Source organism: Gymnoscopelus braueri (genome assembly GCF_963280865.1).
Source record: "Gymnoscopelus braueri genome assembly, chromosome: 10".
NCBI classification, from domain to species: domain Eukaryota; kingdom Metazoa; phylum Chordata; class Actinopteri; order Myctophiformes; family Myctophidae; genus Gymnoscopelus; species Gymnoscopelus braueri.
Window position 1 is genome coordinate 215,066 of NC_137611.1, and position 22,192 is coordinate 237,257.

At 39.6% G+C, this 22,192-nt stretch overlaps 1 protein-coding gene across 1 annotated transcript in view; it reads right to left on the reverse strand.

The window, feature by feature from the left end:
* Positions 1-828: 828 nt before the first annotated feature.
* The window catches only part of copb2 (COPI coat complex subunit beta 2), a 44,948-nt gene continuing 23,584 nt past the window's right edge, over positions 829-22,192 (reverse strand). Inside the window, exons 13-22 of the mRNA XM_080439424.1 lie at positions 19,761-19,904; positions 14,809-14,939; positions 11,570-11,777; positions 9,170-9,280; positions 8,432-8,646; positions 5,243-5,381; positions 3,542-3,679; positions 3,343-3,420; positions 1,689-1,922; positions 829-1,222 (exon numbers count right to left, since the gene is read on the reverse strand). Coding sequence (XP_080295550.1) covers positions 1,124-1,222; positions 1,689-1,922; positions 3,343-3,420; positions 3,542-3,679; positions 5,243-5,381; positions 8,432-8,646; positions 9,170-9,280; positions 11,570-11,777; positions 14,809-14,939; positions 19,761-19,904 — 1,497 coding nt within the window. The 3' untranslated portion in view covers positions 829-1,123. The remainder of the gene's footprint in view (positions 1,223-1,688; positions 1,923-3,342; positions 3,421-3,541; positions 3,680-5,242; positions 5,382-8,431; positions 8,647-9,169; positions 9,281-11,569; positions 11,778-14,808; positions 14,940-19,760; positions 19,905-22,192) is intronic.

The window sequence follows — 22,192 nt, forward strand, 5'->3', positions numbered from 1 at the left end:
CACCCCGAAACAGGTCTCAATGTTGGTAAATAAATAATTGGTTTATAGCACTGATTTATTAAAGAAAAAAAGGGAGATGGGAGGTTTCTGCTGGACAGCCAACGATATGAGATCCAGTTTGAGATTTATCATTTTTAACTTGTATTTGAGATCCACAGAGATGAGTAATTTGCATATTTATGTATTTTGAGATTTCAAACAGGATTTGTAGTTGTTGTTGAATTGTGTTTTATGGTGAAACAGGTGTGTATAATAATATAATTATGTAATATAGCCACTAATTTCACTCCATATGGAACCATTCCATTTCTGTCTACTCACTCTGTGGACCGTTCATATTCAGAAATATGCCTAGCAACCATCATCGATGACCGACCGTTCAGAAACCTGCCTAGCAACCATCATCGATGACCGTTCAGAAAACTGCCTAGCAACATCATGGATGGGGATTCTTAGCTAACAGAAACTACAGCCTTTCTATTCTCTTCATAGGAGCCTCACTCATCTGCCAAAAGAAGAGCCTGGTCACGACCTAAAGCAGAGTGTCTCTATTGGGCAGGACTTCCGTCGTACGTGTTTCCCCCGGAAACAATCTTTTTCGACCAATCACAACACTCGTTTCATTCATAGAGATTGTAAACAGATTGGTAGAGCATCAACGTCTTTTCCTTGGGCGGTACTTCCGCCAAATTCAACCACTTCAGGTTGTCACTTCCTAGACAACCAACAGCCCAGGGTGTAGGAAGATAGTTCTCTTTGTTCCTGCATGAATAACAAATTAACATTCACCCACCGGTAGAAAGGAATAAAATACTATCCACTCACATATTATATTATGTACAGCAAATGCGCTTTATTTGAAAACATAAACAGCAGCTTCAGCCAATGTGGTTATTAACACACAATATGAAGAGTATGTGGTTATTAACACACAATATGAAGAGTAAATATATAGACACTACAATTCAAAGTTATCCTTCTGCAAATTACCATTTTCATCATCATCATCATTATCATCATTAAGTCAAAGAGGAGAACGTAACAATACAAATAAAAAAGAAAAGGAGGAAACAGGGTTTGGTCTCGTTTTAAATAATAAAGGTTTGAAGAGCAGGAAGTGATGTCAGTCATCCAGGAAGTCATCGTCCAGGTTGACGTCTGCCGTGTCGATGTCGTCAAGATCCAAGTTGTCCAAGTCTTCCTCTAGGTCCTCATCATCAACCTGTAATATATACAATTATTATAATTATTAGAATAATAATAATTATTGTCTCCGTATGGCTAATCTCCGGCACCGTTGGCCCGATCAACGTGAAACTGTGCACACAGACCCTGGATGCCGGAGCAGAACCTCTGTCCCAAATGTCTCACATGGTCCTGTCATAGCGCCACCAGGAGGCCGATTTTTTGCAAAGCACATTTCTTGATAGTACTCCTACAGATTGTGTCCAAGCGTCATGCAAATTGGTACACAGTATCTCTATAGTCATTAAACTATGTTATAGCGCCACCATGAGGAACACATTCTTTGATATTACTCCTACAGATTTTGTCAAAACGTCACGCAAATCTGTAACATTATCTCTATCAGCCGATCCTACCTTATGCCCATATATGGACACAGTCCTACCTTATGCCCATATATGGACACAGTCCTACCTTATGCCCATATATGGACACAGTCCTACCTTGTCTGGTTGGGCGCTGCAGGTCTCCTCCTCCTCTTCCTCCTCTTCCTCATCATCCTCTTCCTCTTGGTGAGGTGTGGGCGGGGCGGTGTGGGGGAGGGGCTCAGGGTCAGGGGTCACCGCTGAAAGCACTGCCGCCATAGGAGCGATCACCGCTGACATCACCGATGACATCACACTGGGCGATGACATCACACTGGCGGACGACTCCTCACTGTCCTCTGATGGCTGGACCTATCAGAACACACCTTACTATCTGTGCCAGACCAATTACAGATAATGGTGATGCACATATAGAACATATAGAACATATAGAACATATAGAACATAGAACATATAGAGGGGTTTAGAGGACAGAGTGATGAACATATAGAACATATAGAACATATAGAACATATAGAACATATAGAGGGGTTTAGAGGACAGAGGGATGAATAATATAGAACATATAGAACATATAGAACATATAGAACATATAGAGGGGTTTAGAGGACAGAGGGATGAATGATATAGAACAGGGATGGGCAACTGGTGGCCCGCGGGCCGCATGCGGCCCGCACCGTCACTCAATGCGGCCCCAGGCCAAAATCCCCTCCAAAAAAAGAAAAATCACACCCAGTGTGAAGTGGGCGGTGTGGTCATCACAGACCCATGACTCACTTAAAAAAAAACACTCTGTGAGTGTGTGTGGAAAAAAATGGTTAAAAAATGGTTAAAAAATGGTTAAAAAATGGTTAAAAAATGGTTCATGGAAAGAGGCATGTTTGGAACAGCTGAAGGCAATAGTTCACCATTTCGGATATGTTTAGATTACTTAGTTTTTCTTTGTGATTTCAAAAGTTTAAAAAAAATCAGGATTTTGGCCTGGGGCCGCATTGAGTGACGGTGCGGGCCAGTTGCCCATACCTGATATAGAACATATAGAAGGGTTTAGAGGACAGTGTGTTGAATAATATAGAACATATAGAACATATAGAACATATAGAACATATAGAACATATAGAGGGGTTTAGAGGACAGAGTGATGAATAATATAGAACATATAGAACATATAGAACATATAGAAGGGTTTAGAGGACAGTGTGTTGAATAATATAGAACATATAGAACATATAGAACATATAGAACATATAGAGGGGTTTAGAGGACAGAGTGATGAATAATATAGAACATATAGAACATATAGAACATATAGAGGGGTTTAGAGGACAGAGTGATGAATAATATAGAACATATAGAGGGGTTTAGAGGGGTTTAGAGGACAGAGTGATGAACATATAGAGGGGTATAGAGGGGTTTAGAGGGGTTTAGAGGACAGAGTGATGAACATATAGAGGGGTTTAGAGGGGTTTAGAGGGGTTTAGAGGACAGAGTGATGGATAATATAGAACATATAGAGGGGTTTAGAGGGGTTTAGAGGACAGAGTGATGAACATATAGAGGGGTATAGAGGGGTTTAGAGGGGTTTAGAGGACAGAGTGATGGATAATATAGAACATATAGAGGGGTTTAGAGGGGTTTAGAGGACAGAGTGATGAACATATAGAGGGGTATAGAGGGGTTTAGAGGGGTTTAGAGGACAGAGTGATGAACATATAGAGGGGTTTAGAGGGGTTTAGAGGGGTTTAGAGGACAGAGTGATGGATAATCAAACCTTGGTGACGGGTAGAGGGTAGATTCCTGTGGGTTCATATCCCTGAGCTTCCTCTAGAAGGTTCCTGTCTTCATTAAGCTGGAAGAACACAAAGCTTTATAAACTCTGTTTGTTCACTTATACGTATTATATAACATGAAATAATGATATAATGATATATAATGATATATATATATATAATGTATATAATAGTGCTTACCGTGACCTGAGGGTAGTCTGTAGCCGGTCTACAGGAGCCCAGGCAGGTCTCTCTGAGGAAACACTCGGCTGTGAAAGCCTCCTTAAGCCCAGGGAACAGGTTCTCATACTCTGTGGGGTCGGCCAGAGATTCAGCTGCCTGTCAGGGACAGAGATGACAGACCTGATGCTCACTGAACACTATGACACCTAACCTAACCCTACCAATACCAATACCAAAACCTACCAATAACCTAACCCTATAACCCTAACCCTAACCCTGATGCTCACTACTCACACTATGACACCTAACCTAACCCTACCAATACCAAAACCTACCAATAACCTAACCCTATAACCCTAACCCTAACCCTGATGCTCACTACTCACACTATGACACCTAACCTAACCCTACCAATACCAAAACCTACCAATAACCTAACCCTATAACCCTAACCCTAACCCTGATGCTCACTACTCACACTATGACACCTAACCTAACCCTACCAATACCAAAACCTACCAATAACCTAACCCTATAACCCTAACCCTAACCCTGATGCTCACTACTCACACTATGACACCTAACCTAACCCTACCAATACCAAAACCTACCAATAACCCTAACCCTAACCCTGATGCTCACTACTCACACTATGACACCTAACCTAACCCTACCAATACCAAAACCTACCAATAACCTAACCCTATAACCAATAACCCTAACCCTGATGCTCACTACTCACACTATGACACTGTGAGCTTGAAGATCTGTTTGTTTTGGACACATTTCCATCTATAAAAACGTGGCCTCATGGTCCTAAAGCCAGTAGAAATACTTAACACCATGGTGTTAATGACAGTAGAAATACTTAACTCCATGGTGTTAATGACAGTAGAAATACTTAACTCCATGGTGTTAATGACAGTAGAAATACTTAACACCATGGTGTTAATGACAGTAGAAATACTTAACACCATGGTGTTAATGACAGTAGAAATACTTAACACCATGGTGTTAATAATACTTAACTCCATGGTGTTAATGACAGTAGAAATACTTAACACCATGGTGTTAATAATACTTAACACCATGGTGTTAATGACAGTAGAAATACTTAACACCATGGTGTTAATGACAGTAGAAATACTTAACACCATGGTGTTAATGACAGTAGAAATACTTAACACCATGGTGTTAATAATACTTAACTCCATGGTGTTAATGACAGTAGAAATACTTAACACCATGGTGTTAATAATACTTAACACCATGGTGTTAATGACAGTAGAAATACTTAACACCATGGTGTTAATGACAGTAGAAATACTTAACACCATGGTGTTAATGACAGTAGAAATACTTAACACCATGGTGTTAATAATACTTAACTCCATGGTGTTAATGACAGTAGAAATACTTAACACCATGGTGTTAATAATACTTAACTCCATGGTGTTAATGACAGTAGAAATACTTAACACCATGGTGTTAATGACAGTAGAAATACTTAACACCATGGTGTTAATGACAGTAGAAATACTTAACACCATGGTGTTAATGACAGTAGAAATACTTAACACCATGGTGTTAATGACAGTAGAAATACTTAACTCCATGGTGTTAATGACAGTAGAAATACTTAACTCCATGGTGTTAATGACAGTAGAAATACTTAACACCATGGTGTTAATAATACTTAACACCATGGTCCTACGGTACCTTCAGGTTGACCTTGGCCAGGTTCTCTCTCCACAGTTTGACCACCCTGGACACCTGGCTGGGCAGGTAGGTCCGGGCCAGGAAGGCAGCCTCCGGCAGGCGGTTGGTCCTGATGAGCAGCTCCAGACACTGGTCCAGTCTGATGGAGATACATTATATATATTATATATATTGTATATATTATATATATTATATATATTATATATATTATATATATTGTATATATTATATATATTATATATATTATATATATTATATATATTATATATGATGACATTATGATGACATTATGATGACATTATGATGACATTATGATAACATTATGATGACATTATGATAACCATCTCCTGTCCTGATCAGCAGCTCCAGACACTGGTCCAGTCTGATGGAGATACATTATATATATTATATATATTATATATGTGAGCAGGGCTGGAGATTTGGGGAACAACTCGCCAGTTGAGAAAGGGTAGAAAACAGCAAATTAAATGCGATTTTTGGTTGTTGTGTTTTTTTAAGCCTGTATTTTGCATGTCTGTATTAGTGTAGCCTCGGAAACCCAGGCTTTTTTTTTTTGTTACAAAAGAAAAAAAGCCTGGGGGAGCGATGCAGGAACGATGGTCTTGGACCTTGTTATCTCCTAACCAATCAGAGTGCAGAGGGGCGTCGCTCTAAATTTGGTGACGTCAGCGTGCTCCGTGCACAGGCCGAGGGGGGGAGGGGAGGGGAGGCGGGGACATAGATTGGTGAAGCAATAGGAAGCCACGCACAAATCCAGGCGGCTGTGTTTGGGTCCGCCCTTCAAGACCATGGATTGAGCTCGTAGCCTCAGGCTAGTATTAGTGTGTCTAGGCACTGATAAGCCTGTATTTTGGATGTCTGTAGTAGTGTGTCTAGGCACTGATAAGCCTGTGTTTTGCATGTCTGTATTAGTGTGTCTAGGCACCGATAAGCCTGTATTTTGCATGTCTGTATTAGTGTGTCTAGGCACTGATAAGCCTGTATTTTGCATGTCTGTATTAGTGTGTCTAGGCACCGATAAGCCTGTATTTTGCATGTCTGTATTAGTGTGTCTAGGCACTGATAAGCCTGTATTTTGCATGTCTGTATTAGTGTGTCTAGGCACCGATAAGCCTGTATTTTGCATGTCTGTATTAGTGTGTCTAGGCACTGATAAGCCTGTATTTTGCATGTCTGTATTAGTGTGTCTAGGCACTGATAAGCCTGTATTTTGCATGTCTGTATTAGTGTGTCTAGGCACTGATAAGCCTGTGTTTTGCATGTCTGTATTAGTGTGTCTAGGCACTGATAAGCCTGTATTTTGCATGTCTGTATTAGTGTGTCTAGGCACTGATAAGCCTGTGTTTTGCATGTCTGTATTAGTGTGTCTAGGCACTGATAAGCCTGTATTTTGCATGTCTGTATTAGTGTGTCTAGGCACTGATAAGCCTGTATTTTGCATGTCTGTATTAATGTGTCTAGGCACTGATAAGCCTGTGTTTTGCATGTCTGTATTAGTGTGTCTAGGCACCGATAAGCCTGTATTTTGCATGTCTGTATTAGTGTGTCTAGGCACCGATAAGCCTGTATTTTGCATGTCTGTATTAGTGTGTCTAGGCACTGATAAGCCTGTATTTTGCATGTCTGTATTAGTGTGTCTAGGCACTGATAAGCCTGTATTTTGCAGTCTGTATTAGTGTGTCTAGGCACTGATAAGCCTGTATTTTGCATGTCTGTATTAGTGTGTCTAGGCACCGATAAGCCTGTATTTTGCATGTCTGTATTAGTGTGTCTAGGCACCGATAAGCCTGTATTTTGCATGTCTGTATTAGTGTGTCTAGGCACCGATAAGCCTGTATTTTGCATGTCTGTATTAGTGTGTCTAGGCACCGATAAGCCTGTATTTTGCATGTCTGTATTAGTGTGTCTAGACACTGATAAGCCTGTGTTTTGCATGTCTGTATTAATGTGTCTAGGCACTGATAAGCCTGTATTTTGCATGTCTGTATTAGTGTGTCTAGGCACTGATAAGCCTGTGTTTTGCATGTCTGTATTAGTGTGTCTAGGCACTGATAAGCCTGTGTTTTGCATGTCTGTATTAGTGTGTCTAGGCACTGATAAGCCTGTGTTTTGCATGTCTGTATTAGTGTGTCTAGGCACTGATAAGCCTGTGTTTTGCATGTCTGTATTAGTGTGTCTAGGCACTGATAAGCCTGTGTTTTGCATGTCTGTATTAGTGTGTCTAGGCACTGATAAGCCTGTATTTTGCATGTCTGTATTAGTGTGTCTAGGCACTGATAAGCCTGTATTTTGCATGTCTGTATTAGTGTGTCTAGGCACTGATAAGCCTGTATTTTGCATGTCTGTATTAGTGTGTCTAGGCACTGATAAGCCTGTATTTTGCATGTCTGTATTAGTGTGTCTAGGCACCGATAAGCCTGTATTTTGCATGTCTGTATTAGTGTGTCTAGGCACCGATAAGCCTGTATTTTGCATGTCTGTATTAGTGTGTCTAGGCACTGATAAGCCTGTGTTTTGCATGTCTGTATTAGTGTGTCTAGGCACTGATAAGCCTGTGTTTTGCATGTCTGTATTAGTGTGTCTAGGCACTGATAAGCCTGTATTTTGCATGTCTGTATTAGTGTGTCTAGGCACTGATAAGCCTGTGTTTTGCATGTCTGTATTAGTGTGTCTAGGCACTGATAAGCCTGTGTTTTGCATGTCTGTATTAGTGTGTCTAGGCACTGATAAGCCTGTGTTTTGCATGTCTGTATTAGTGTGTCTAGGCACTGATAAGCCTGTGTTTTGCATGTCTGTATTAGTGTGTCTAGGCACTGATAAGCCTGTGTTTTGCATGTCTGTATTAGTGTGTCTAGGCACTGATAAGCCTGTGTTTTGCATGTCTGTATTAGTGTGTCTAGGCACTGATAAGCCTGTGTTTTGCATGTCTGTATTAGTGTGTCTAGGCACTGATAAGCCTGTATTTTGCATGTCTGTATTAGTGTGTCTAGGCACTGATAAGCCTGTGTTTTGCATGTCTGTATTAGTGTGTCTAGGCACTGATAAGCCTGTGTTTTGCATGTCTGTATTAGTGTGTCTAGGCACTGATAAGCCTGTGTTTTGCATGTCTGTATTAGTGTGTCTAGGCACCGATAAGCAGAAGTGAACCCAGTTCAGCCAGCTACTCACTTCCCCTGCAGGAAGTAGGTCATGAAGGCCACGTTGTTCTTCCCGTCTCGCTCGGCGCCCTCGGCCAGCTTGGCCACCATGGAGGCGTTTCCAGAGGCCGTGGCGAGGAGGAGGAGTCCTCCGTAGTCCTGGGCGTGATGAAGACACTCCTGGGCCAGAGCGAACTGACACTTACTGATGGCCAACTCTGCCAGCTGCTTCCACTTCTGTTCTGACTGTTAATACACATCAACATTAATACACATTATTATTACACATTAACATGAATACACATTATTATTACACATTAACATGAATACACATTATTATTACACATCAACATTAATACACATTAACATGAATACACATCATTATTACACATTAACATGAATACACATTAACATGAATACACATTATTATTACACATCAACATTAATACACATTAACATGAATACACATTATTATTACACATTAACATGAATACACATTATTATTACACATTAACATGAATACACATTAACATGAATACACATTATTATTACACATTAACATGAATACACATTAACATGAATACACATTAGTATTACACATAAACATGAATACACATTATTATTACACATTAACATGAATACACATTATTATTACACATTAACATTTAACATTTATGTGTTTGTTAGTGTTGGGGTTCCTGCTCTGTGTTATGACCGTATGTATTATATTATATTATATTATATTATATTATATTATTATAGATGTTACCTCAGCCTCTACAGCTAGCTGGTAGGCTATCTTCAGCTCTCCCAGGTTTAGAGCCAGTTCAAAGCGATGTTCAGAGTCTGTGGACACGGCCAGAGCCTGTTGTTTGAAGCCCTGTAGGAACATAATAACACCAGTTAAACACCTAACCCTGTATAATACAATAACACTAGTTAAACACCTAACCCTGTATAATACAATAACACTAGTTAAACACCTAACCCTGTATAATACAATAACACTAGTTAAACACCTAACCCTGGCCTGTATAATACAATGACACTAGTTAAACACCTAACCCTGTATAATACAATAACACCAGTTAAACACCTAACCCTGGCCTGTATAATACAATGACACTAGTTAAACACCTAACCCTGTATAATACAATAACACTAGTTAAACACCTAACCCTGTATAATAGAATAACACTAGTTAAACACCTAACCCTGTATAATACAATAACACTAGTTAAACACCTAACCCTGTATAATACAATAACACTAGTTAAACACCTAACCCTGTATAATACAATAACACTAGTTAAACACCTAACCCTGTATAATACAATAACACTAGTTAAACACCTAACCCTGGCCTGTATAATACAATGACACTAGTTAAACACCTAACCCTGTATAATACAATAACACTAGTTAAACACCTAACCCTGTATAATACAATAACACTAGTTAAACACCTAACCCTGTATAATACAATAACACTAGTTAAACACCTAACCCTGTATAATACAATAACACTAGTTAAACACCTAACCCTGTATAATACAATAACACTAGTTAAACACCTAACCCTGGCCTGTATAATACAATGACACTAGTTAAACACCTAACCCTGTATAATACAATAACACCAGTTAAACACCTAACCCTGTATAATACAATAACACTAGTTAAACACCTAACCCTGTATAATACAATAACACTAGTTAAACACCTAACCCTGTATAATACAATAACACTAGTTAAACACCTCACCCTGTATAATACAATAACACTAGTTAAAGGAGCTACACCGTGAATTTAAAAAATATATTTGATATTTAATATCATATGGCGTATGTCCCTCAAACCTTTTTCAAAAGGTTTGAGCCTAAATCATCACTCAGATATACTCATCCCAAGTCAATTGTCTCTGGCTTATACAGCACTTTCAGCTGCAATACCAAAACGTCCTCTTGGGCAGGGGGGGGCTACTGAGCAATTCTGTTAATACAAAATTCTGTTAATAAAAAAATATATAAAAAAAAAAAAAAAGAAATGGAAAAATTCTGCATAGAAAGAAGCATCTAAGAAAAATACAAAATCGAAAAAAAAACACTTTGAACATTTTTGAACAATTCCACCAAGTGTTTGAGGTGCCTGTTTCACCCACTTCCGGGGGGCGGAGCCAAAATCCGAGCCCGAAGTATTTGTTCGTAGACCCCCACTTAGGGGGGGTAGAAAAAGTTTCGGAGCGATTCGGGCACTTTTCATTTAACATTGGGTTTGCCATCAAAAATGTTTATGACCTCATAAACATTGCCATTCTGAGATCGCCTGTTCAGACACGCCCATTCTGGAAATCCATGAAATGAGAAGGAATGACTGAATTAAAAAAAAAAACATTTTTTGGGGTACAAGAGACACTGGGGACCCCAAAAAATACAAAAAACCAAGAAAAAAGTGATTTTCATGGTGTAGACCCTTTAAACACCTAACCCTGTATAATACAATAACACTAGTTAAACACCTAACCCTGTATAATACAATAACACTAGTTAAACACCTAACCCTGTATAATACAATAACACTAGTTAAACACCTAACCCTGTATAATACAATAACACTAGTTAAACACCTAACCCTGTATAATACAATAACACTAGTTAAACACCTAACCCTGTATAATACAATAACACTAGTTAAACACCTAACCCTGTATAATACAATAACACTAGTTAAACACCTAACCCTGTATAATACAATAACATTAGTTAAACACCTAACCCTGTAGGAACACAATATAATAATAATAATTTACCTACTTCTCCAGGAAGTGATTTAAACTGTTATACAGTTTCCTGTGTCTCCAGGAAGTGATTTAAACTGTTATACAGTTTCCTGTGTCTCCAGGAAGTGATTTAAACTGTTATACAGTTACCTGTTTCTATAGGAAGTGATTTAGACTGTTATACAGTTACCTGTTTCTCCAGGAAGTGATTTAAACTGTTATACAGTTTCCTGTTTCTCCAGGAAGTGATTTAAACTGTTATACAGTTTCCTGTTTCTATAGGAAGTGATTGAGACTGTTATACAGTTTCCTGTTTCTCCAGGAAGTGATTTAAACTGTTATACAGTTTCCTGTTTCTATAGGAAGTGATTTAGACTGTTATACAGTTACCTGTTTCTCCAGGAAGTGTGCCACCCTGGTGCGCTGCTCCTTGGGGATTGTGGGGAGGACCTTGTCAGCCATGCTGAAGTCTCTCCTCATCACAGCGGTCTGATACTCCAGAACCGACACCAGCAGAGAGTAGGAGACGATGTTCAGCTCCTTGTCACCCAGGTACAGGCGGTCGTCCTTAGGGATGTAGCCCAGCAGATACATGGTCCTAAAGCAGCCAGAGGACAGGTTTAGGGTTAGATACATGGTCCTAAAGCAGCCAGAGGACAGGTTTAGGGTTAGATACATGGTCCTAAAGCAGTCAGAGGACAGGTTTAGATACATGGTCCTAAAGCAGCCAGGGGACAGGTTTAGGGTTAGATACATGGTCCTAAAGCAGTCAGAGGACAGGTTTAGATACATGGTCCTAAAGCAGCCAGGGGACAGGTTTAGGGTTAGATACATGGTCCTAAAGCAGCCAGGGGACAGGTTTAGGGTTAGATACATGGTCCTAAAGCAGCCAGGGGACAGGTTTAGGGTTAGATACATGGTCCTAAAGCAGTCAGAGGACATGTTTAGATACATGGTCCTAAAGCAGTCAGGGGACAGGTTTAGGGTTAGATACATGGTCCTAAAGCAGTCAGAGGACAGGTTTAGATACATGGTCCTAAAGCAGTCAGAGGACAGGTTTAGGGTTAGATACATGGTCCTAAAGCAGTCAGAGGACAGGGTTAGATACATGGTCCTAAAGCAGTCAGAGGACAGGTTTAGGGTTAGATACATGGTCCTAAAGCAGTCAGAGGACAGGTTTAGATACATGGTCCTAAAGCAGTCAGAGGACAGGTTTAGGGTTAGATACATGGTCCTAAAGCAGTCAGAGGACAGGTTTAGATACATGGTCCTAAAGCAGCCAGGGGACAGGTTTAGGGTTAGATACATGGTCCTAAAGCAGTCAGAGGACAGGTTTAGATACATGGTCCTAAAGCAGCCAGGGGACAGGTTTAGGGTTAGATACATGGTCCTAAAGCAGCCAGGGGACAGGTTTAGGGTTAGATACATGGTCCTAAAGCAGTCAGAGGACAGGTTTAGATACATGGTCCTAAAGCAGCCAGGGGACAGGTTTAGGGTTAGATACATGGTCCTAAAGCAGTCAGAGGACATGTTTAGATACATGGTCCTAAAGCAGTCAGGGGACAGGTTTAGGGTTAGATACATGGTCCTAAAGCAGTCAGAGGACAGGTTTAGATACATGGTCCTAAAGCAGTCAGAGGACAGGTTTAGGGTTAGATACATGGTCCTAAAGCAGTCAGAGGACAGGGTTAGATACATGGTCCTAAAGCAGTCAGAGGACAGGTTTAGGGTTAGATACATGGTCCTAAAGCAGTCAGAGGACAGGTTTAGATACATGGTCCTAAAGCAGCCAGGGGACAGGTTTAGGGTTAGATACATGGTCCTAAAGCAGCCAGGGGACAGGTTTAGGGTTAGATACATGGTCCTAAAGCAGCCAGGGGACAGGTTTAGGGTTAGATACATGGTCCTAAAGCAGTCAGAGGACATGTTTAGATACATGGTCCTAAAGCAGTCAGGGGACAGGTTTAGGGTTAGATACATGGTCCTAAAGCAGTCAGAGGACAGGTTTAGATACATGGTCCTAAAGCAGTCAGAGGACAGGTTTAGGGTTAGATACATGGTCCTAAAGCAGTCAGAGGACAGGTTTAGATACATGGTCCTAAAGCAGTCAGAGGACAGGTTTAGGGTTAGATACATGGTCCTAAAGCAGTCAGGAGTTCGCAGTGTTGGTGTGTTGGTAAAGCACGGGGCTGCGCGCTTCTGTGACGCAAAATGCGTCACAGAAGTGACGCGTTCGGAGCCCCAAATAGGCCGCGCCCACCAAATTTCCAACCCGGAAGAAGGGTTCAATTGAGCCCATGCGCTGGGTGAGCAAGTGGATGGGAGGCGATATCCGGTGCCCTCTCTATTATTTTTAACTCTATGATATATACACACAGTATATATGTATGCATGTATATAGCATGTACAGTCATGTACAGTCATGTACAGTCATGTACAGTCATGTATATAGCATGTACAGTCATGTACAGTCATGTACAGTCATGTACAGTCATGTATATAGCATGTACAGTCATGTACAGTCATGTATATAGCATGTACAGTCATGTACAGTCATGTACAGTCATATATATAGCATGTACAGTCATGTACAGTCATGTACAGTCATGTATATAGCATGTACAGTCATGTACAGTCATGTACAGTCATGTACAGTCATGTATATAGCATGTACAGTCATGTACAGTCATGTACAGTCATGTACAGTCATGTATATAGCATGTACAGTCATGTACAGTCATGTACAGTCATGTACAGTCATGTATATAGCATGTACAGTCATGTACAGTCATGTACAGTCATGTACAGTCATGTATATAGCATGTACAGTCATGTACAGTCATGTACAGTCATGTATATAGCATGTACAGTCATGTACAGTCATGTATATAGCATGTACAGTCATGTACAGTCATGTACAGTCATGTACAGTCATGTATATAGCATGTACAGTCATGTACAGTCATATATATAGCATGTACAGTCATGTACAGTCATGTACAGTCATGTATATAGCATGTACAGTCATGTACAGTCATGTATATAGCATGTACAGTCATGTATATAGCATGTACAGTCATGTACAGTCATGTACAGTCATGTACAGTCATGTACAGTCATGTACAGTCATGTATATAGCATGTACAGTCATGTACAGTCATGTACAGTCATGTATATAGCATGTACAGTCATGTACAGTCATGTACAGTCATGTACAGTCATGTATATAGCATGTACAGTCATGTACAGTCATGTAGAGTCATGTACAGTCATGTATATAGCATGTACAGTCATGTACAGTCATGTATATAGCATGTACAGTCATGTACAGTCATGTATATAGCATGTACAGTCATGTACAGTCATGTACAGTCATGTACAGTCATGTACAGTCATGTACAGTCATGTATATAGCATGTACAGTCATGTACAGTCATGTACAGTCATGTACAGTCATGTATATAGCATGTACAGTCATGTACAGTCAGGTACATTGTGTTGTGAGCTGTAAAACAGGGCAAGTGTTTCATTCATTAGTTTTTTAGACCCAATCTAAGACTCTTTAAACTGAGATCAGTCTGTCTGACTACTTTCATCCATGACAGTGTAGCGCCCCCTGGTGGCCGTACCTGTCCAGGTGGGCGATGGTGACGATCTCTCCTCCTACAAAGTAGTTGAGTCTGTTGACAGAGGAGGTGTAGATGAAGCAGTCCCCCACCCACAGACCTGTCTTCACCACCTCCTGGATCTCCCCCTGGACCTGAAGACACAACACCACCCTGTTAAAGACCTTCTGAAGACACAACACCACCCTGTTAAAGACCTTCTGAAGACACAACACCACCCTGTTAAAGACCTTCTGAAGACACAACACCACCCTGTTAAAGACCTTCTGATGACCCTAACCCCACCCTGTTAAAGACCTTCTGATGACCCTAACCCCACCCAGAGACCACCCTGTTAAAGACCTTCTGATGACCCTAACCCCACCTAGAGACCACCCTGTTAAAGACCTTCTGATGACCCTAACCCCACCTAGAGACCACCCTGTTAAAGACCTTCTGATGACCCTAACCCCACCCAGAGACCACCCTGTTAAAGACCTTCTGATGACCCCACCCAGAGACCACCCTGTTAAATACTAACCCCACCCAGAGACCACCCTGTTAAAGACCTTCTGATGACCCTAACCCCACCCAGAGACCACCCTGTTAAAGACCTTCTGATGACCCTAACCCCACCCAGAGGAAGTGTTCACCACCTCCTGGGTCTCTCCTTGAACCTAGAGTAGAGAGACCACCCTGTTACATGAAATACCTTCTGCTAACTAACTCTAAAGTGATAAAAAACATTACTATAGAGTGTTTGTTCAGTAACAGTGTTAAATAGATCTATATTGTGATAGTAATCATTACTATAGAGTGTTTGTTCAGTAACAGTGTTAAATAGACCTATATTGTGATAGTAATCATTACTATAGAGTGTTTGTTCAGTAACAGTGTTAAATAGATCTATATTGTGATAGTAATCATTACTATAGAGTGTTTGTTCAGTAACAGTGTTAAATAGCTCTATATTGTGATAGTAATCATTACTATAGAGTGTTTGTTCAGTAACAGTGTTAAATAGACCTATATTGTGATAGTAATCATTACTATAGAGTGTTTGTTCAGTAACAGTGTTAAATAGATCTATATTGTGATAGTAATCATTACTATAGAGTGTTTGTTCAGTAACTGTGTTAAATAGCTCTATATTGTGATAGTAATCATTACTATAGAGTGTTTGTTCAGTAACAGTGTTAAATAGCTCTATATTGTGATAGTAATCATTACTATAGAGTGTTTGTTCAGTAACAGTGTTAAATAGATCTATATTGTGATAGTAATCATTACTATAGAGTGTTTGTTCAGTAACAGTGTTAAATAGACCTATATTGTGATAGTAATCATTGCTATAGAGTGTTTGTTCAGTAACAGTGTTAAATAGACCTATATTGTGATAGTAATCATTACTATAGAGTGTTTGTTCAGTAACAGTGTTAAATAGATCTATATTGTGATAGTAATCATTACTATAGAGTAGGCATGTAACGATTCACTCAACTCACGATACGATTCGAATCACGATTCGAGGTTCACGATACGATTTTTCACGATTTTTAAGCACATTTATTTTCGAGACAAATTACTGAAAAACCTTGATTATTTCTCTTACAAAAATCATGTATTTTTTAACAACTGTATTTTCTCTTGTCCTCTTTTCAATATATGAAATTAAGCCTTTTTTATTATTCATGAGGTACATGCATTAACTGTAAGGTACACATTAAGACATATACTTTTTTATCTGTAAAATAATAACTTTAAATATATAAGTATTATGAAATAAATGAATTTTAAAACATATGTCCCAGATGAAATAAATTATAAAGAAAACCTTCAAATAAACAAATTAAGGCTTAGCCTTTGTTCCAAGCTTGGGATTTACAAGTAATTTTTTATCTGTGCTATATTCTCAGCATTCTGTACACATTTATGTAATAAGGGAAACTGTTTTAAACTGCTCCAAATGAGATTAGATTAAACATTTATTGATTAATATCAATGTAATTCGCTATATATCTGACAGACAGTGTTGAAAGGAGTTTGACGTTGTCAGCAGTCTGATACAATTGTTAAATTATCATTATTCATATAGATTATTATTCATTGTACTCTGCAGCGGCAGCCGCACCGAGGCGCTCCAGAATTAGCCGTTTTCATTAGAAGCCTATCAGTTGAATGTTTCCTACAGAGTTTAAATCAGACAGGCTAACAACAGCTAACAATATTGTCAGATGGGGGAGGGGGTAAACGGTATAGTTTGGGCTTTTCATCAATCAAATAAACATGTTTACATGCGACGCACATTTCCCTCTTTATGCAGTGCGATCGCCTAGTTGTTTAGATTTCATAGACTGAGAGGACGTGAACCCCACTGCCGTTCATAGCCTGCGTTGAGTGAGTGAAGAAGAGACCGACGAGGCAGCTATGGTGGCCCTGAGGGGACAAAATAGTAGGCGGAATGGAGGAATGGAATGGAGTCTGACTCGATTGCGCCCTCTGCTGGTTGCATCGCGATGTCATATTTTATTGCATCGATTTAAATCGTCACCACTTTGAATCGATTTAAATCGATATACGATAAATCGTTACATGCCTACTATAGAGTGTTTGTTCAGTAACAGTGTTAAATATCTCTATATTGTGATAGTAATCATTACTATAGAGTGTTTGTTCAGTAACAGTGTTAAATAGACCTATATTGTGATAGTAATCATTACTATAGAGTGTTTGTTCAGTAACAGTGTTAAATAGATCTATATTGTGATAGTAATCATTACTATAGAGTGTTTGTTCAGTAACAGTGTTAAATAGACCTATATTGTGATAGTAATCATTGCTATAGAGTGTTTGTTCAGTAACAGTGTTAAATAGACCTATATTGTGATAGTAATCATTACTATAGAGTGTTTGTTCAGTAACAGTGTTAAATAGATCTATATTGTGATAGTAATCATTACTATAGAGTGTTTGTTCAGTAACAGTGTTAAATAGACCTATATTGTGATAGTAATCATTACTATAGAGTGTTTGTTCAGTAACAGTGTTAAATAGACCTATATTGTGATAGTACTCATTACAGTTACTGAACAGTGTTTGTTCAGTAACTCTATATTAGCTCTATATTGTGATAGTCTCTTTTTTGTGATCACATTTTATTTAATTTTTTGTTCACATAGCTGGAGGATTGAACAAGCATGTCCTGCACAGTACAACTGTGCAGCTGATTCCAATGTACATTTGAACTGCCCAACAAGGGGTTCTTATTTGTCCCTCCAGTTAAGAATTTCCCCTACTCCCCACCCCCACCCTACCTGGCCCACAGGTTGAACAGACATAGACAGGGCAGATGCATTGATATATAAAATAAATACGGCAAAAAACGAGAAAAATAAAATAAGCAAAGCAAATACAGATGCAAGTCTGCATAAAAAGGGAAAAACAAAGGAAAAAGATAATAATCAGTAGTTATGTATGATGTTAATAACATGATTTAAGTTTCTCCAGTGCTATGGCTAAGGTAACAGGCATGTTTTCTTTTGCCCCATTGGTTCGAGCTATAGAGAGTTCCAAGGAGATCATGTCCATTAGTGCGAGGATCCATTGTGAAGCTTCTATTTTATGGGGAGGTTTCCATCTTAGGACCAGCAGCTTTTTCGCAGCTGTCAGTCCCAAGAGTAGAAGTCTTCTTTGTGGCATTGTCAACCCAATCGCTGAATCATCATTCAACATTAAAATATTAGGTAAGAGGGGGATAGGAACTCCCATTACCTCAGATAATACTTGTGAAACTCAAAAATAATTCACATCTGGGCACTCCCACATCATGTGCATATATGTTCCTAATTTGTTGTTGTTACATAATATGCAAATGGGTGTTGTACAGAGCTGGAGTTGAAAACGTTTCCTTGGAGTCAAATAGAATCTATGGATACATTTGAAATTCAACATTTGATAGTTATAATTTCGTGATGAGAGAGAGACATTTTCCCAAACTCTTTTCCAATTGACCGCCTGCTGCCAATTTTTTAAGTCAACATTCCAGACGGTAGGCACACCCATTGGCGGGCATGTGGATTCTCTCAATTTCTTATACAAATAGGACACAATACCCTCACATTTAGGAACATTAGTTAAGTGGTTAAGGAGTGTATGTACAGGTAGAGCATTTTTCCACGGGACCCCCTGTGCTTGAATGACTGCCCTTAATTGTAAATAAAAAAAGAAAGAGAATGATGGTAAGCCATAACTGTTCTTGAGATCTTCAAATGATCTTAAACCCTCATTATTAAATATATCAGAAAAAGTATGGATGCCGCAGCTGGACCAAGATGGGAAGACCAAGGGTTTGCGCTCCAAGCACAATAACATATTTTTAAAGATTGGTGTATGTGTATGCCATCTGACATTACACTTTCCAATTCTTTCGGCTTGCTGCCATATGTAAATAGAGTGAGATATGATAGGACCAAATTTTGACCGGCAGTATTTGTTGGACAAACCACTGAACAGAACTTCATTTAATTTATAAGGGGTAATTATACTTCGTTCCATCATAAGCCATGGGATATTCTCTTCTTGGGAAAACCATCTCTCAAGTGAGCGAATGGCAAAGGATATGTGATATAACTCAAAGTTTGGTAATTCAAATCCACCTTTTTGTTTACTCTGGTAAAGAATTGTGTTTTTTAACCTTGGTCGTTCCCCCTTCCAAATCAAATTTGTAACAAGGCCCTGTATCTGACTCCAATAACAGGGAGGAGAAGGTAATGGGAGCATACTGGAAATAAAATTAACCCTTGGTAATATGTTCATATTTATGATGGATATTCGACTGCTTAATGACAATTTTTGATTGAACCATCTGTCTAGGTCGTTGCAAACAGAGTGACGTAATGTTTTGTATATTGTGATAGTCTCTAACCCAGGCTAGTGTACCTCCATAGTGTCCTCTGTAACTCTGTAACCTAACTCACCTCGAAGGCGTCCTCGATGCCGTCCTCAGTCACTCCCTCGTTGTTCTCCTGGGAGGAGGCCACTTTATCTGCACAGTAACGCAGGATGAAGAAGGACTCCTCTGTAGCCATGCACACCAACTCCCCAGAGTCTGACCAGAAGATCTGTTACATAGATACATTACATTATATTACATTACATTACATTACATTACATTACCTTATATTATATTACATTACCTTATATTATATTATATTATATTACATGACATCATTCAGTAGAGATGCACACCAACTCCCCAGAGTCTGACCAGAAGATCTGTTACATAGATACATTACATTATATTACATTACATTACATTACATTACATTACCTTATATTACATTACATTACATTACATTATATTATATTATATTACATGACATCATTCAGTAGAGATGCACACCAACTCCCCAGAGTCTGACCAGAAGATCTGTTACATAGATACATTACATTATATTACATTACATTACATTACCTTATATTATATTACATTATATTAAATTACATCAATCAGTAGAGATGCACACTAAGGTTGGGCGATTGGACGAATAAATCGCTAGTCGGCGATTGGATGAGTCCAATCGTCTAATTTTTCGGACGATATTTGACATTTTATTTAGCAAAATAAATGTATCCTAATGGTCTGCCTCCTCCAGAATTAAACTCTTCAAATACAGCCACATTAAATGTAAAGCGCAATACAAAGTGTGCACGAAATGTTAATCCATTTGGGCCATTCTAATAATGATGATGATGATGATGATGATGAAGGCACGCTCTTGTTGCGCTCATTTCTGACGAGTCTAGTCTAAAAAACTCAGTCCCCTCCCCAGTAGGTAGAGAGAGGTGCATGGCAGCAGAAATACAGTCAGCCGTCTCATCTTGTTTTTTTCATTGAGCCGACACTGCACGTGTTACAGCTGAATGTATACTATGTCATACCATGGGGTTGTGCGCCGAAAATAGCAGATCTACAACGACGCGTTGTGAGCTTGTAGATCTGCTGTTTTTGACACGCGACCCGCTGTACGGCGAAGTATAACTGGAGCTTAAAGGACTGGGAGCTGTTCTCACATTATTGCTTTTCTAGCACGAATATATCGTCAATCGGCGATTTTTGGGCCGACGATGACAGATAGGAATACACCAGCTCCTTATTCACACCACAACAACAACCTCTGCTCGTACTGTGAGAAAACTGGTAGGAAGAATGGGTTCACAAAGGGATCTTCAAACATGAGATCTTCAGCGCTTTCTGAACACAGTAAAGGTAACGACCATATTGTTGCTGTGGAGTTAATGCGCCAGCAGGCAGCGATGAAACAGCACTCTGATACCTACGGTATCACACTCGATTCGCACACTCGATTCGCAGCTGAAAGTAGCTTTCTACATGGCCAAACATGATGTTCCCAGTCATCAATTTGAACCACTGACTGAGCTGCTGAAAGTTGTCAAAGCCCCTGATTTCTTAACGGCAAAGGGCATTTAAAAACACCACGACTCCTTTGATGACATGGACAAATCACTGGAGTCTGTCATTATGAAAGAGATGGATGAAAAAATACAGAAGAGTGACTTCATCGGTGTCATAATTGATGAGACTGTCAATATAACAGTGGATTATGTATCTGAAACTGGAAAATGCAGGGAAAGTTGAGACCTGTTTTCTTGGGAATTATACTGTTGAAGCTGGAGATGCACAATGCATATATGACATGGTAGTGGGTGCACTGGACGAGAGAGGGGTAGACATGAGTCGGGTCACTGGTCTGGGCACTGCATTGCACATCGAGCTGCGTTAGCAGCAGTTGATGCAGCGAAGGCCGTGAGCAAAATAGATGACTATAAACGCACTGTTAGTTCAGTATACTCATTCTACAAACACTCTGCCACACAAACCAACCGCCTCCGCCATTTTGTGGCCCTCAGTGACGAGGACACAAAGAGCCTGAAACAACCATGTGCCGAAGAAGCTGCTGGAGGTAATGCATCAGCACAAGGAATCCTGAACAAGATCCAGACCTTCTCATACATGGCCCTTACTCACGCTCTATGTGACATCCTCCCTGTCATGACCAAGCTCAGTCTTGTATTTCAGAAAGACGATGTCAATCTTTCCACTATCCGCCCCATGGTGCAGGCGTCTATCACGGCACTTTCACAGCTGCGTGAAGCCCCAGGCCCAGAGGAACAAAAGTTCCATGATGAGTGCAACAATGATGTCTACAAAGATGTGACAATGACACAGGCAGGTGACCCGTATGTTACAGCGTACATGCGTATTTCAAGCTGCACAAAAGATTATCAGACATTCGATTTTAAATCAGCAGCTACTCAGTTCAATGAACTGAAGCCTCACGCAAATGAGCATATGGACTGATCTTTTTTTTTTTATTGGCCTACTTTC